Below are 18,463 nucleotides of genomic sequence, written 5' to 3'. Positions count from 1 at the left end.
TGCTGCACAGTTTTTTGCAGAAACCACTGGTTTCCATTTTTGTAAAGAATAGAACTCCTTTTGCAGCCTCTCGAATTCTTGCTTGACTTGGGTAATCATCACAGTAAATACAAGCCTGCATTCATTTTTATGACATTATCATTGCTCGGTAATACCGCAGATAGTCGTCCTCACCCAGTAAACGGCTGTATAGGTCGATTGTGCAAGCAGCCTATAACGACCCATATTTACTTATACTACTCTTTTAGGGGACAACCTCTAGTGGCCCTAGTAAACATCGTTGGAGCAAACAAAGAATCAGGTCGAAGAAAAAGGGCAAAACTCTACATAAAGGGGCAAGTTGGGGGGGGTGGATGGGTCAAACAAACACAGGACTTTCCCCCAGGAGACCGGCGTTTGTGTTCCATGTGAAACCATTGTTTTGTCACCTGCTACTGAAATAATGTTTACACTATTAGAGGAGGAATCGGAAGAGAAGGAATCATTCTAAAGGCGCTGACACACTGTCGGCCGTCGGACAGTCTGGCGAAGTCGGTGACTCGAGTCTGCTCGGTGTGTTCCGTGCCGTCGTCAGTCGGAGGAGCCGTAGGCGTTCATTTTGGCCGATTTGACTTGTTGAATCGGCCAGTGGGCAGTTGGACTCAATGACCAATCAGATTGATTGGTGGAGTGCTAGCCCTTGGCTAGCGAATCAGTGCACGAGCTGACAACAACAATCCTTAACTACTATCGCCGCTCTTTGACTGACGACAGCGTGCTCTGTGTTTACTTGGTCTAGAGAGATGATCCCTCACTTCCTGTTTTAATTTTTTGGGCGACAATACAGAACGCCGCCTGCTGTTACGGAGACATATTACGTCTCGTGCACTCACAGAGCGTACGCTCAAGTTGGCGTCGTTTCGATGTGTTCCGACGCACTTTTTTGACCAACTCGGGGAGACTGATCAGTCCGACTGCCTTTTGTTATTGATAAACGCCTTCACCATTTATTCTATAATTTCCTTTATAAAATACAAAACAACTGTCCATCATGCACGATGTTTCCTTAATTACTTGATTAGATAAATCAATTTTATATATCATATAAAGCAAAGAAAAGCAGCACATTGAGAAGCTGAAAACAGACATGATTGCTATATATATTCTTGGTACTTGACTTCAACAATTAATTGTTTATCAAAATTAGTTTTAATAGATTTCTTTTGATTTACTAATTAAATCCAGTTGGGGGATGTAATTAGGTACATTTTCTCAAGTACAGTATACTTAAGAACCAATTTGAGGTACTACTTGAGGTGCCACTCTCTACTTGAGTACTCCATTGTACTTTTTACTCCACCACATTAATCTGACAGCTTTAGTTAGTTACTTAGTTGACTGACAGAACTGTTTTGTTCGATTCTAGTTTCTAAAATGAGAGGATTTTTGTGTAATGAGTACTTTCATTTTTAATACTTTAAGTACATTTACCTGATTTTAGATACTTTTACTTAAAAGTAACATTTTCAATGCAGGAGTATTTTTACGGTGTGGTATTAGTACTTTTACTTAAAGGAACATGTCGACTTCTTGGGACTTGTCTTATTCACCATATCCCCCAGAGTTAGATAAGTCCATACATACCCTTCTCATCTCTGTGCGTGTTGTAACTCTGTCTGACGCCCCTACCGCTAGCATAGCTTAGCCCAGATCCTGGAGGTAACCGGCTCCATCTAGCCTAGCTTAGCATAGATCCTGGAGGTAACCGGCTCCATCTAGCCTAGCTTAGCACAGATCCTGGAGGTAACCTGCTCCATCTAGCCTACTGCTCCCAATAAGTGACAAAATAACCCCAACATTTTCCTATTTAAGTGTTGTGATTTGTATAGTCACAGCGTGTACAAATAACAAGGTCACATGAGACACAGCCATCTTCTAACCGTATACACACTGGGAACTATATTCTCAGAAGGCGAAGCACTGCTACTTCTGCTACTTGGGCGGAGTGATTAGCGCAACACCTGAAAACCGCTCCTCACCACGGGGCTTCTCAGGTGCTGCGAGCAAATCACTCCGTCCAAGTAGCAGAAGTAGCAGTGCTTCGCCTTCTGATAATATAGTTCCTATGGTTTTTGTTGTACTGCACATTGCTGCAGCTCATCTTTTCACCCTGTGTGTTGAGCTCTCTGTTTAACTACAGAGTGAGACATCTCACTTCTGTTCCATCTTTGTTGGGAGGCGCACATGCTCAATAGCTAGGTAAGGACTACTAGCCAGTCAGAAGCAGAGTATGAGGGTGTGCCCTGACAGTACCTAGGTAAGGACTACTAGCCAGTCAGAAGCAGAGTATGAGGGCATGCCCTGACAGTACCTATGTAAGGACTACTAGCCAATCAGAAGCAGAGTATGAGGGCGTGCCCTGACAGTACCTAGGTAAGGACTACTAGCCAGTCAGAAGCAGAGTATGAGGGTGTACCATGCTAGCAGCTAGGCGAGCATTATAACGTGTGTGTCACGTTTGTCTCTGAAGTAAAGGCTGGACTACAATAGAGCTGTTTGGAGCAGTTGGTGAACAGTGTTTTCTGTTGGAGATGGTAAGTCCCTTTGGGGGGGGACTTTGGACTTTTTCACTTTGTAAACCTATAACATACAAAAGAAAGACATATAACAAAATAAAGGAAAGGGAAAAAGCCAAAAAGCATAATATGAGCACTTTAAATAAAGGATCTGAATTCTTCTTCCACCACTGATTAAATCCAATTATTTGTTTAACAATCATTAGTAAAAGCCTAAATAAGTAAGGTAAAATGACACAAAAAGCTAACAAGACTGCACTCGCCTCGAACCACTCACTCTCTAACTAAAGTCTTCATACAGTGACTGACAGCTGGACCTGCATGGGTCACCATGACAACAGAGGGCAGAAATGTGGCATCGTCTCCAGGTCTGTGAGCTGTGAGTTTACCCAGGTAAGGCAGCCCTTCTCTCGGGAGAAGTCTTCCTCCTCCTCTCCCCTCCTCTCTAGTCTTTTTAAACTTCCATCTCCTCTTTCCCCTGCCATCCCCTCCTTTTCCAACTTCGTTTCTCCCTGCATGAATTTCATCTCATGCCTCGTCAGTCCTCCCCTCTTTTTCTCTCTTCTCCTCGCCTACCCCCACACCCCCTCTCCTGCAGCGTTCACCATCCCTGACAAAGCCTTGAGCGGCTGCCAGCGGCCCCCGAGAGCCGGCTGATTTCCTGCTAAAAATAAGAGCTGAGAGAAGAATTGCTGCCACCGAGGGCTGAAATTGGAGAGAGGTTGGAGAACGTAAGAGAGAGAGAGAGAGAGAGAGAGAGAGAGAGAGAGAGAGAGAGAGACAGGAAAATTAAAACTTAACAGAAAAGAGGGGATAGAGGTGGAAGAATGAGTTTGAAGGAGGAAGAAAGATAAAGGGAGATAAAAGGGGCAAAAGGGGAAACAAACGGAAGGAGCTACGCTAACCAAAAATAGGAGTGAAAGAGGAGGTAAAGAAAAGATTGAGAAGAGACTCCGGTGGAGGAAAGATAAGAGTAGAAAGTTTGGGGGAGCAGATAGCGCTCCCTGACCGAGGCTCAGTTTGAACCGACGCCTCCGTAATGAATACGCTAAACCTGATCTCCCTGTAAATCTGCAGTGCACACACTAAACAGCAGGAGTTACATTCATCTACAGAATGGAACGGTGTGTGTGTGTGTCTGTGTCTCTCTGTGTGTGTGTGTGTGTGTGTGTGTGTGTGTGTGTGTGTGTGTGTGTGTGTGTGTGTGTGTGTGTGTGTGTGTGTGTGTGACAGAGACAGGGAGCAGGATGGAATGAAAGAATAGGAATAGCCAGATTATAAATATTTATACGAGCAGACGAGAGGAAGAGGAAGAGCTGGCAGAGTTGCAGGGGAGAAGGAAAGAGGAGAGGAGGAAGGGACGAAGAGAGGAGAGAGTGACTTCAGAGGCAGCAGCAGGCGCGTTTGGCTCGGCTTATCTTTTCTTTGCCGTCTCTCCCGTTGCCTTTCTCGCCGCTGGAGTGCGGGCTAGCGGATTTGCAGTTTGCGCTCCCTGTAGCTCGCACGTGTGTGTGTGTGTGTGTGTGTGTGTGTGTGTGTGTGTGTGTGTCTGTGAGACAACAAGTTCTCCCCTTATCTCCCCCTTCTCCTTTCCTCTCCCTCAGAGAAAGACACAAATACACAAAGGCCTGTGCACCCGCTAACAAGCTTCTACCATTCCCGGGGAGGATTGTGCCAGTGTGGATCACGGTGATGATGATAGTGATGATAGCTGGATTGCTCTGCTACCTCCACTGTTGTAGATTTACTGATTCAACAGGTTTTTTGGGGGTTTTTTTTTGTCACGCTGCTTCGTACGAGGTCACCTCATTCCAGTTTCCAGCAGATATCCAGTAGCGATGATAAGACTTTACACTCGCTCCCAACTCGGTACAGAGATAAGACGCTTCCAGTGGAGGCTGCCGACGCAGAAAGTCAAAGAAGAAAAGTCTGAGCTCGGTGAAGTTTCTACGTCTCTGCCTGACAAAAGGAAGTCTGAACACTAAATAACCTGCTCTTTATAGTTACAGTAACAAACCAGAAATATTGTATTATTATTATTATGACTAAATATCTGATATGCTACCCTTTAATGCTTATTTATATCACATTTCAGTTGTTCAACATACTAATGAGGGTCAAACGTATGTGGACAACCTCTGCTTTGCAACCGGAAAGCTTTGACTTAACTGAAATTTTACTTACTTGTCCGCCCCAGGGCTTTCAACAGTATCTCAGTGTCTTCATCATTTTTCATAAATATGGCACATTTGTCGTCGTGACATTTGAGTTTAAGGGATGTCAACTGAGCAAACTCCATTCACTGAGTCTTATATCGCCTCGCAGATTTCCTTGGATTGGGGGGGCAACTTAATCATGGTTGCAGCTGGCGCCGTGGTCTTGCTCGACGCCCTACTATGCCCCGCAACGCCCTGCAACACCCACTACACCCCGCTACGCCCCGCTATGCCCTGCTATGCCCCGCAACGCCCTGCAACACCCGCTACACCCCGCTACACCCCGCTACGCACCGCTACGCACCGCTACGCACCGCTACGTACCGCTACGCCCTGCTATGCCCTACTATGCCCCGCAACACCCTGCAACACCCGCTACACCCTGCTATGCGCTACAACCCAGTTCGTGAAATGGTCACGTTATTTAAGATATTAGTGTTCACTGGGACGTTTTTGTCGTTTTTTTTTCGTGGTGGCCAGCACGGGGATTGCGTCCCGCGTGTGGCGTTTTGTTTCCCCGTTAACCGTACCGTTATTATTTTGCGTTCCCTGCGGCCGTCTCCCGGCGTGTGAGGCGTCCTCCCCCGGGGTGTGGCGTTTGCTTTCCCCGTTAATCTCCCTATAGACTATTTCGTGCTGGTAGCGTGCACAGTCACTCAACCACGCAGACGTCTGCACAGGGACATGGACAAATGGACACATTTTACACGGCACAGACCCTCACGGACATGCTAATGCAGCAACCATGAGTTGGCCTTAACAAAGAAAACTGGCTATGTAGGGAATGTAGTAAGAGGATGTAAATACATGAAATGTCTGTTGTTGAAAATAGCCATCTATAAATAGTGTTAGAAATCGGGCTTGATATAAGAAAAATCTAAATAAAAATGTAATGTAAACAATTCATTTGGGATCATCTCCTCCATCATTTAGGCTTTTGAAAACTGAAGAATGAACCTCTCTAGCCTGGTTTCTTCCTGCTGTCGGTGTTAAACCATACAGTTATAATCTGGGGTGTCCCTGCAGTCTCTGTCAGAGCTGAGAGGACTGTAACACAAACCAGACTCACACCGCACCACATCACACTTAAAGGACCGTACTGCGGGTTTTGCATGTTTAACACAAATCACACATAGGCCTGTTTCCCAAAGCACTGCATCAGTTTTTAGTTAGATTTTTTTTTTCTTCATTCCAGGCAGCCGTTGGTTTCAATTCATAACAGTAGGTTAGGAAAACCCACTTGAAGAGACCTTCAGTCAACTTCATTCTTTTGTCAAATGTATCATTGTGTGGAAGTTGTAAGCAGAAGACTTTTGAAAACCTCTCCTTTGTGGTGTGTTCAAGGAACCTTTTATTAAAGGTTTGAGAATCAGCTGCCACAAAGCGCTGCATTCATGACCTCCCTCTTTAACACAGACGACAAACAATGAGCTTGTGAAATCTGGTTGCTTCTTACATTTCTCTCTCATGTATGTAATGATCATCAGCAAAGTAAATTTTTAACTTGCAGTCAAAGTTCTAAGACATGCAAAACCACTGATACGGTCCTTTAAATTATAGTGAAAAGCCCTGAGATTCTGAAAACTTCAAAGAATCTTCTCCTATTCAAACTTTCAGCATCGCAGCCAGAGTAGGTAAATTTAGACAGGCACTGACCCTGGCCTTATTATTCGAGTGTCACAAGGGGAACCTAGTTACAGAAAACAGGGCCCTGACCCGCCCTGGATCCAGAGCCACAACTTTCAGAGATGCTGACCTAGCCAGTCGTTGAACTTCTTGACCTCAGAGGGCAGTCCCAGCTCAGTGAAGTCTCCGGCGTGGATGAACACGTCTCCGTACGGCATTTGGATGCTGTCGGTGCGGGAGTGAGTGTCCGAGATGCACACAAAGCGGGTGTAGCCCGGCGGCTTGGGTGTGTCGTGGGGCATCGGGTCCACCCTGAACCGGGGGGAAAAGAACAACAGAAGACAAGTAAGTTAGGGGAGAGAGGAAGGGAAAAGGGGTCACACTGCGGCTCTTAAACAATGCATGGGAAAGAGACACAGCACTGTACGCAAAGTCTCTCTGGTAGACAAAGAGGAAGACAATGAAAGAAGTTTGAATTAGTATCCAGCAGAAAATCATCCCCACAGACTCAGAGGCAGAGGAGGAAACAAGAGACGTAGCGAGAGGCCACAATAAAAGCGTGCCGCTGAGAGAGACAGAAAGAGAAATGTGCAGAGATAGAAAAAGAATAAAAGCACAGATATAGAAAAAGAGTAGAGTCCTGTGGGATTTCCAGCGAGTGTGCAGATCCACAGGGTCTCCAGGGGGAAAGAGGGGAGCTGGTGAATAACCGTGGCCCACTTTAGTGAGCTCTCCTCCAGGTACGATTACACCCAGCCCTGCCTCCTCCTTCCACTCTGCCTCCTCTGCACCCCACCACAAGAGAGAAAGAGAGACGAGTGGAAGTGGGAAAGGAGAGACATGCATCCACGTGGGACAGCCGATAGGAAGTGTGAGTCACACAGTAATGAAATACAGATGAGGATTTGTTTCATTTACTCTATTGAGTATACGGAAATGTTACGTGATGCTTCACGGAGCTACGGAGGGAACTTTTTCTTAGCATCAACATAGCAGTGTTCAAAAGACCGTTTCATCGGTGACATAAACTACACTTAACTAAAGTTGAAAATAAAACTAAAGCTAAAATTGTGGAAGTCAGAGAAGGCCAACAGCTGCGTTACCGGAAATGCCCTCAAACTGTGTTAATACAAGCCAGGTAAACAACATTGAAGGTGTGTAAATGATATGTAGCCTACTATAATGGCTCACTTGGTAAACTATGATAGTTATGACATATTGCCACCACTGACTCCATTACAGTGGATGTCGTACTCACCACTCTAGTGTCTCTTTTCCTCAGAAATACTGTTCATTTATTCACAAATTCATTTCAGTTATCTCTTCTTTGCCGGGGTTTTTTTCGTTCAGAGTTAAGGGTATAGTAAGTGATGTCCCACTCCATGGGGGGGACGCAATAGTGATTCATTTAGTAACTCAAAGCAGCATTTCTGAGCAGCAGAGGGTGAGTATGACATGACTCTTATTAATGATGGAATCAGTGCTGTATATATGCTTGATTATTAATAAAACAGCAGGTAAACACAGAGGAAGTGTTGAGTTAAAACAAGAGCAGAACCAGAAACAGGCAGGCTTCTTACTAAAATAGAATATGACAACATATAGAAATGTAAGAGGAAAATTAGAGGTTGAAGCCTGCCTCTAACAACATCCATGAGCTGACTACAGCTGGGAGCTTCTTGTGTTGGTGTTTCCAACACGATCAGATTGCTATTTTGTCGATTCCCAACTGGGTGGCCATGACAAGTCATGGCAATCAAAATGACATCACCATAGTGTCAAGTCCAGAAATCCATTTTTACAAATGCTGCTGTATGCAGCTATCCCTACAACCAAACAATGGTATTTTTTATTTTTCCGCATGTGTACAGATTAAATAATTAAGATACAAGGTGTTAGTTAGTGAGCTTTAGAGGTGTTTCTTAGACAGAGCGAGGCCAGCTGTTTCCCCCTGCTCCTAGTCTTTATGCTTAGCTAGGCTAACCACGTCCTGACTCCAGCTCCATTCTTAAAACACAAACATGAGACCATTAAATAATGAATCATCTCTCTTATGGAAAGAAAGTCAAAAAAGCTTATTTCCTTAAACACCAAAACACTGTTTTAATGCATAATAATAATTTCTGGTTTGAATCTCAAAAACATTATATTATATTTGATTTATTTAGCATATGTAAAAAAAACAAAAAACAATGTTACATAAAAGACAAAATAAGTAAAAACAACATGCAAAGGAAAACCAGAAAACCCCTCAAGGGTCTTGGCATGTTGGGTTCCCAAAAATAAGATGACGACAGGTATAGCACATAAAAATAAAAACATAAAAAACAGTCTATAACAAAGGGACGGAAGAAAGGAACTTAAATGCTCTGCTATGCCCTACTATGCCCTGCTATGTCCTGCTACGCCCTGTTATGCCCTGCTACGTCCTGCTCTGCCCTGCTATGCCCTACTATGCCCTACTATGCCCTACTATGCCCTGCTATGCCCTGCTACGTCCTGCTCTGCCCTACTACGCCCTGCTATGCCCTGCTACGTCCTGCTACGTCCTGCTACGCCCTACTATGCCCTGCTACACCCTGCTCTGCCCTACTATGCCCTGCTATGCCCTGCTCTGACCTACTATGCCCTGCTACGCCCTACTATGCCCTGCTACACCCTGCTCTGCCCTACTATGCCCTGCTATGCCCTGCTCTGCCCTACTATGCCCTGCTACGCCCTACTATGCCCTGCTACGCCCTGCTATGCCCTGCTATGCCCTGCACTGCTACAACTATTAATTTCTAGTCATAGTTCCATTATCTTTATTGTTACTATAATTGCCACTGTAATTCAAACCAACTACTATAAATATTATGAATTATATTTCTCTACATCTGATTCAGTGTCTCTGTGCCCCGGCAGCACCCACCAAGAGCCCAAGTCTGTCCGAGGTTTCTGCCTAAAACTAAGCTTTTCTTTGCCACTGTTGCATTAACTGCTTGCTCTTGGGGGTGGGGGGGTTGTTGGATCTTTGTAAATCATAGAGTGTGGTCTAGACTTACTCTATCTCCATGTAAAGTGTCTTGAGATAACTCTTGTTATGATTTGATACCGTCAATAACATTTTATTGAATTGAATGAGGAAAGAAAATAAAGAATGAAGAAAGAGAGAAAAGTAATCATAAAAAACCCAATATTGGACTCACATGTGGACGTGTGGCGGCTGGAAGCGTCCCTGGTTGATGTTGTAGAAGGTGAAGGCCTGAGTGGGGTTGGTGCTGTATTCGTCTACCTCCACCGCTGTCCTGTTGCCTCGCTGGGCTTGCGCCTGAGCCTGCGATTGCTGCCGTCTCGCTGCCATGATCTCTGACAGGGTGAAGGCCATGACACTGGGACTGGAGCGGATCAGAGCGGCTGGACCAGAGCAAGGTGTCGGCTTGGGAAGTTTAGCTGCTTGTTGTTTTTTCGCTTTAGATAGTCCAGGCCTGAGGAGAGGCTGCTGCTGGGAGGCTGCTGACAGGCTCAAACCCTCGCTGAGCCAACAGTCACAGCGATCACCTCCTCCCTCCTCCTCTTCTTCTTTTTCTTCTCTGCAGCTCCTCCGCACCTGAGAGGAACACAACAGAGCACGGCTAATATGAAGAGTGTGCTGGCAATTCAGATTAGTGTTGAAACGATGACTTGACTAACACAAATTTGCCAACAAAAGAAAAAAATGATTTCAGAGTTTAAGCCATATATCAAGCCAAGCATTTATTGTTTCAGCTTCATAAATTGGAAGATTTGATGCTTTATTTGTTTGATATCATTGTCGATTGAATATTTGGGAGTTTTGGACTGTTGTCACCTTGTCTGGCAACTTATGGGCTACAAGAAAATCTAAACTAAGGTATGAAATATTAGAGAGAACAGGTTCCAAAACTTCTGATTTCTAAAAATCATTTAGGTCTGACATCATCTATTGACTTTGTAACTCAGGAGAAATGTGAAAAATTGCATTGCAGGTCGATTTAAGGTGTGTGCCCCTACATATTTTGCCCGCGCCCCTTTAATTTTCTGTTAGGGGCCACAGTGCTCCTAGTAGTTTGTTGCACAAAAAATGCTTGCTCTTGGGGGAATTGTTGGGTCTTTGTAAATTATTGAGTGTAGACCAAGAGCCTGGGTCTGTCCCAGGTTTCTCCCTAAAAGGGATTTTTTTCTCACCACTGACACATTAACTGCTTGGTCTTGTGGGAATTACTGGAATTGTTGGGTCGTTGTAAAGTATAGAGTGTGGTCTAGACCTACTCTATCTGTAAAGTGTCTCAAGATAACTGTTTTTATGAGTTGATACAATAAATAAAATTGAATTGAATAGTTAAAAAAAGTCTTAGTCTGGACCTGTGTTTTCTTAATTTGCAGGGCCACCGTAGTCTGTGTGTAAGGTAACCTAAAGACATGACTACACTCACTTCTTATCTGTTAGTGGAAACTACAAGTTAATATTTATGTAGTGACTTTTGTTCACTGCAGCAAATTGTTTCAACACATGCATTTACAATTGTAAAAGGATCAACCATTAAGTTAAATGTTTAAAAGGATATCACAAAGTAAACCCAGATTTAGTTGGAATTAAAAAATGTAGTGGTCACTACTTATTCTTTCATGTTTTGTTTTAAACCATATTCATTACTGAATCACATTAGTTGTTTGAAATAATCAGCTTAAGTATGCAGTTCACAGATCATATGAAGCAGAGATAACTAAGGATGGTAAGTTTCTGTATGGGAGGGGCGGGGTCATTGGAACTGTTCTGTGCTGAAGTGGTGCAAAGGCTCATGGGAAAAAACATGTTCTGAACAGTTTCTGTCCTAGTTAAAGTGTGTTTTAATAATGTTCTGTTAATGTTTTGGGTGTGCATTTATGTTATCTTGATTTTAGTTTTGTATGGTTGATTTAGTCTTCATGTTTGTCTCCATTTATTGTTGCACCATGACCGAGACCCGGGGAGTGGGGAGGACTGATGGGGTCTGGGGAATAACATGATGTTTGGTCACACAGATAAGAAATCTGTAATGTTTCCTGATTGATATGTCCTCTGCAGAATACATTGGAAATTACAATCTGTGTATTGTGATCTTTTCTGTTTTACTGGAACTAATGTGTTGAGTACATTGTTCTTAAGGTCAGGCTGTTGTAAGGAATAAATACATATTTAGAACGGTTCTTTCTTTAGTTTAGATAAGTCTAGCTATGTCTACTAATGTAAACTTGATTTGTCTACTGCATCAACTTACCACCTTGGTAATACAACTTGACCTGTTAAGTGTCACATTGTGTTAAAACTTAAACGGTTTAAGGCCAATGGCCACACTTTACCATTCTAGTAAAGTTAACTAATTCGGGAGAACAGTGTATGTCACTATAAACTATACAAATCTGCCAAAGTAAGAGAAACTGATAAAAGTGCCAAACATGTTCATACAGGCATTAAAATATAGCATTTTAAAAATCTAAGATTTTTAATTATTAATATATCTAACCAATGAGACCATAAAAAGAAGATCCATCTTACATGGAGGTTTATAAGGGACCTCCCCAACAACAACAACAACAACAACCTGAAAATTATTCATGCAGCCTGAGAACACTGTAAAATGGGATTAGTTGTATCAACTTAAAATAACGAGTAAACTAGTTGCATTAATTATTTTGAGTTTGAACAACTCTTTCTAACCCTAACCCTAACGATAAAAGTTCAGGATACAAAAATAATTTGTCCCTCCAACTAATTCCCAAGTTTTTATAACAACTAATATCAACTCACAACTTGCAATAACAATAGTCAGAACAACACAATGTTTTAATGTTTTTTTGTTAACACAAAATGTATTGCTGACAAAAACTGAAAAACCTTTTTTACAGTGAAAACCCCTGATTTTAGAATGGTGTGCAAACACCAGTATGCTTTGTTGCCAAAGCATTCTATTAAATGATAGGACCTTTGTGATTTTAAAAGCTTACAGGTGACTTCTGCATCCCTCGCAGCTTCCATAGTACTTACTGTAGTAAATCTGATATTCACAGCTAACAGAACCACAGACCACGGACATTTTCCCCTTGAATAGGTAGCTTAATGAAAAACGGATGTTATGCAGAATGTTAGTCAGGTTGCAAATTGTAGCTCAAGAGCTCGAATGATTTATTATTTGCAAATGTCCTTTAGTCTTTGCTCTTGGAAATGTTTCTTGTTATTCCTGTATATGCCGTTGTGTACAGTATGTTCTTTATTTTGCTCTAGAGATATGAAATAATACACCGAATTGATAAAACCCTTTAAATTCCCCGTCCCTGGTGTGTGAGGCCTGCACATTTTGTGTCGCCCATTAAGAATGGATTCAGCTGCGCAGCTCATTTTCAGGGGATGTGGCGGCTGCTGAGAGCCGCTGAGATAACGGCGATGCTGGAGACGGAGGTGATAATTTGGGGACAGGAAGCTTTTGTCCGCCTGGACCGCCATGCGATGTCGCCTTGCCATCTCGAATTCCTCCTTCACTGCAGCCTCACACGCTGACAGCGCACTGACGTGACGGACACACCCTTCACACTTCACACCGCGGTTGTTTTGTCACGGGCAAATCCCAGCATGCTCGGTGAATGTGTTTTCAGGAGTGCATACATTGCATGTGTGTGTTGCTGATGGTTGATGTGTACGAAGGTGTGTGCGTGCACCCTGAAATGTGTTTTTGTCATGAATGTGACAGCCCCTCACACTGCCAGTGTGAGACAGAAAGATGCATTAGCAGATGCTGCGGGATTATAACACTTTGGGGCCCAAATGCAGTTCATTTGCAGTTCAATCAGAATCATTTGTATTCTATTATTTATTTAAATTCAGCTTTCAACAGTTTTAAATAACTAAGACTCAGAGTCCATTGAAATCTCTACTTGACATATGAAAATATGGCATTACAGATATACCCTGCCTAAAGCGACTTATGTCATTAAATCATATGGAAAGGAGAGACAAAATTAAAAGACTGATAATGTGACAGCGCTAGAACAGTGACACTTTGTTTTGGCATCGGAAATAAAATTTGGCATTGAAGACGGTAACACTGGCAATAAAAGAAATTCCACTGAAAAATAAAAAAACATGATGATATATGAGATTTTTTTTTTATTATCCTGATGTGATTTTCAATCACATGTCTTCTGATTGTTTTTTTTGTTTTTTTTTACAGTTTCAACTTTCTATCACCGTTTTGGCGTGGAGGGGTGGGGTTGCGGGGGTGGAGCAAGGGGAGATGTGATTTACATATAATGTGCATACTTGAGGAGAGAATGTCAGTCTTCTGGTCTGGACCCACAGCCCCCTCCTCTGGCATCACCACACAACTAGCATTCGATTCCTGGCATTGGTTTCATCTAGTGGTTAAATCCACATGGATAACCAGCCTGTTCTCATGAACCATTCGTTCAAAAAGCTACAGAAAGTTAAGCACTGTAATTCGTAAGCATTCCACTTTTTTTTTCTTCTGTATGCACCACATTGACCGCCGCTGTACAAAAACAAGTTGCTGGCCACATAGGGTGGTGGTCGGACAGGATGGGTGCGCGTTAAAACACAGGATTTTAAAGCCAGAGAGCAGAGTTTGCTTCCCGTTGAAAACTATAGACTTTCACCCAGGAAATGCGTGTTCCTTGGGAGTGTTTTAAACCAAATCACGATCTTTTTCCTAATCTTAACCAGTCATTTTGGTGCCTAATCTTAATTTTCGTTGCGGCAAAACGCCTGTATTTTGTGGACTAAATTTAACCGTAATATCCGCCAAAACGAGCGGCAGCTCGCGGTGCTCTGTACCCGTCTCAAAGTCACCCATTTTCGACCAAACACATCTACTAACTGCCGCTGATAAGACCGAGCTGTGACGGAGCTCTGTAGCGGCTTAAACAACTAGCAACTGCCGCTCTACGTCATGTAGCCATCCGGCGTCACGTGACCAGCGGGTGGTCTCCTAATTTCATAGGGTATCATACGTTTTGGTGTGCCTACATTTTCGTATGATATCATCATAGACATCATAAACAGGATATCATACGGACCCGTTCGTGAGAATGCGTTGGGATAACTAACTAACTGCCTACATGCAGCGCTGAGCTATCATTTTCTTGGTTACAGTCGAGCCAGCTAAACAAACTTTCTTTTGTCTCCCAAGCAGGTGCAATTTAGAGTTGTTATTAAGTAACAGCACAATCAGGTCAGTAAGGAGTCGACATCCTATCACATCAGATATAATTGATGTTGTTTTATTCAAAAAATCATGCACCTGTTCACACTCCCAGACCATGTGCAGGAAAGTTCCAGTTTGTTCAGGTTGATAGAACGCTCAAATAGGGAGTAGGAATGGCCTTAGAGACGTTAAAAACAATATACTCATCTTTGTCATGTTGATCAGCGATGGTAAATGATCTGCAGTCTATAATTTGAGAACGTTTAGAGTCATCAATGTTTGCGCTTAGGTGTAGGTGTGTTAGTATGAAGATCATTTCTGATGAGGTGCCTAAATGCTTGTATGGACAGGGATCGTTTTTGTTACCAAATGCTGCTTGAAAATTAAAACGTAGTAGGGTGGACATAGCCTAAGTCTCTATAATTGTATACAATACATTAACAATATCATCTATCGGATTATCTTAATGTTTTACTGCAATATATGTACATTTCATTTATAATTTTACCTGAGAATCACATCTTGCTGTATTTTAAGTATGCTGGTATAAAGACTGGTATTTCGACCATCTCCGACATGCATTACAAAACAAAGAATGGTCATGAGTCTACACGCTTCCTGTGCTTTAAAGAGCAAGTTACACTTTACAGTACTATATTCATGTTAAATAAATATATCCCCTCTATTTTAAGTAAGAGACTATAAGCTTTCAGTCATACTTTCGTCAGCCATACAAGACATATCCCCTGGTAACATTTTTCTCTTTTCTGTGATATCGTCAGTGGAGTGAAAAAGTTGCCTTAGTCAAGGCTTTTTGGAAAGAATAAACATTTTTAGAGCATGATATACATATATCCAGGAATGACAGCTTTTAGAGTAAAGTATAGATCATAATTTAAAGAGTAAAGTACTACAAAAAACTCAATTGATTACTTGATGCTTGGAATAGACGGAGCACATCATCAAGATATCTGTACCATGTCAGAATTCTGTAATGAAAGTACATTTTTTGTCATAACAAGACACAAAGGAGCCGACATAAAGATTTGCACCCTTGTGCCATTTACTGTAGATGTAGAATAAACTCACCAATGAATGTTGAAATAAATCAAATTACAGAGATGCGTCACAATCAGAATCATTACTTTTCAAGTTTTGAAATAAAACATGTAAAAATGTTATCTACTTTCATATGCATTTCTGCGTTTCCTAATGTGCAAACACTCTGGAAGGTTGATCGTGGCACACACTGCCGCAAGACATGATCTAAGACACCACACAGACTTTATGGACAATGATGTTTTCAGATGGACTGAGACACTGAGTTCAGCTCTGCAACGCGAGCTGTTAATGACAGTCAAGTGTCACAGAGTCCCCAGATTAGGAGCCCCAGAATACTAGGGGCCCCTACCTTGTTTACCATTGAGAAGAGAAAAGAAGAGAAGAGAAGAGAAGAGAAGAGAAGAGAAGAGAAGAGAAGCACAATTAACCGCAATTTTATTGAAATCGCAAAATGGACTAGTGCAATATCAAAAGCGCACAGTGTGTGTGGGGGGGCAAGAAGAGAAGAGAAGAGAAGAGAAGAGAAGAGAAGAGAAGAGAAGAGAAGAGAAATCCAAAGAAAAAAAAGAAGAGAAAAGAGGAGGAACAAAGCCCCTGGCAGCAGCAGTATGGCGCAGAACAGTCCCACAGATACAGATATAGCAGAGTCCTGTCCTGTACTATACTGTACTGAGTTGTCCTGTCTTGTACTGTCCTGTCATGTCCATGTCCTGTGCTGTACTGCCCTGTACTACAGTACTGTACTGTATGCTGGATGTTGGAGGTTGGAGGCTCTGGAGTGATTGATAAAAAACAGAAGAGAGGCTGTCTCTCCTCTGGGGAACATCCTCCTGTTTACCAAGCGGCCGGTCACACTAATCTCCTCTGCTTATTCGCTCGTTTTGCTCCATATGGACCCACGCAGAAAATGAAAGTGCATCAGAGTGTGCTGCTGTATTACAGTGTCTGTTTCACGCACAGCCTGGAGATCTTAAGCGTGCGCTGGTCTGATTTGGAGCCGTAGCTCTATGAAATTTCAGAATCTATGGGGAAAATTCCATCTTGATAAAAAAAAAAAAAAGAGAACCAAGATGGAAAATTATGAAAGAATAAAAATAACAATTTTTTTCTCTCTCTCTGCAATATGCCATTTATAACTAACTATCCCTTTGATCTATAATCTATCCTGTATTCACTTCCACACTACTTTCATTTAGTTTCAATGAATTAGTTTGCTGGCAAAATTTGGCAAACCTTAATTAAAGTGAGACATTAAATCCTTTTTAGCTGAATTATCAAAGTGCTCTGTGAATTATCAGCTTCGCGCACATTTTGCAGCAGCTTCCCTGCGCTCAGAAGATTCTGCATCCTGCGCTCTGTTTGACTGAACTACGATCAAACTTTGGGCTGCTGCACCAACTGTCTCTTTCTGTTCGGAAGCTCCGGTAAACCTCTCCAGCCCTGAGCTGTGCTCCGGAGACTTTGCCCTCTCGATGCGCTCTTACTGAAATCTGATCTAACATAAAAGCGTTCCGGTGAGACCTGCTGGAAAGCGTTATATCTGGGAGGGTGAATGCATGCCTTTATTAAACTCCAAGCTACTCAGGCGACCGCAGAATCCCCCTCACATGTGAGGGGATAAAAAACCAAGACACTCGGATGAGGGTCCCGAGCCCAGATTAACCCCGGTGAAGACGCAGCGCTACGCGGGTTCAATGCAGGTCTCTGCTCCGGTCTCGCATGCATACATAAAATGACACCTCTGCACAAAAAAAAATGCACCTAGAAGATAATGAAGAGGAATCAACCTACCGGCTCCTGTGGTCCGATGCAGTGAGGCTGCTCAGGGATGGATGTGGACAGAGGACGGTGTGTGCGCTCAGAGAGACGCGCTGGTCAGTTTGAATGCGCAGGCTTCCCCGTGGCGCACCGCTGGAGAAATCCGTCTCTCTCTCTCTCTCTCTCTCTCTCTCTCTCTCTCTCTCTCTCTCTCTCTCTCTCTCTCATCAGTCCTGCACACCGTGTTTCCCGGTGAGGGGTACAATGAGGAGGGAGGGAGGGAGGACCGAGAGCTGCTGCGCTGCTCCACAGGGCTCATCCCCGGTCACACAGCGACAGAGAAAGGCTCCCACTGGGGCCACCAGGGCCGTGACCAGGGTTTTATAAATACTCAGGTTCAAGGGCGTTATTTCAACATTGGTAGCGGGGACACACACACACACACACACACACACATACACACACACACATAATAACGGTGGTGTCTGGGGGTCCTCCCCCATAACATTTTCAGCATCAAACACTTCATGTCCTGCATTCTGGTGAATTTTTATGCATTTTTTTTAAATATTTTTTATTAAGTTAAGCCAGAAGCTGCAGTTTAAATCTACATACATCTTTTTTTTCTGTACATGTTTTGAGCTGCACAAGGGCATGTGGGGGGCATATCCCCTGCACACACCCCCCCCCACTCAAATATTTGAGTTGTGGTCTTTCACATGTTTATTCATTCTACTAATCGAATATGTTTTCTGTTCATTTAATCTTCCAACATGATGATTTAGAGGCGCTTTCAAAGCCGTTGCCACACTGACAAGAATAGCATCATTTAATTAAAAGAAAAAAAATGTTTTGTTTATGTGGCCTATTTATTTTGTGTTGGTAGAAATATTCAGATCTCAAAATACTCCATTACAAGTAAAAGTCCCGCGTGCAAATTGTTACTGAAGTAAGAAGTAGCCTACCGTATTAGCTGATAAAAAAAATACTTCTCGTTAGACAGATTGACCCCTTTATGTGTTACATTATATTATTATGGATGCATCACTGT

At 42.8% G+C, this 18,463-nt stretch overlaps 1 protein-coding gene across 1 annotated transcript in view; it reads right to left on the bottom strand.

Moving 5' to 3' along the window:
• Window positions 1–14,241, bottom strand: part of mpped1 (metallophosphoesterase domain containing 1) — an 83,758-nt gene extending 69,517 nt beyond the window's left edge. Inside the window, exons 1-3 of the mRNA XM_028571360.1 lie at window positions 14,179–14,241; window positions 9,586–9,986; window positions 6,528–6,709 (exon numbers count right to left, since the gene is read on the bottom strand). Coding sequence (XP_028427161.1) covers window positions 6,528–6,709; window positions 9,586–9,986; window positions 14,179–14,241 — 646 coding nt within the window. The remainder of the gene's footprint in view (window positions 1–6,527; window positions 6,710–9,585; window positions 9,987–14,178) is intronic.
• Window positions 14,242–18,463: the final 4,222 nt, after the last annotated feature.

Source organism: Perca flavescens, chromosome 23 (genome assembly GCF_004354835.1).
Source record: "Perca flavescens isolate YP-PL-M2 chromosome 23, PFLA_1.0, whole genome shotgun sequence".
In the NCBI taxonomy this organism is placed as follows: Eukaryota; Metazoa; Chordata; class Actinopteri; order Perciformes; family Percidae; genus Perca; species Perca flavescens.
This window is presented reverse-complemented; position numbering and strand designations above follow the sequence as displayed.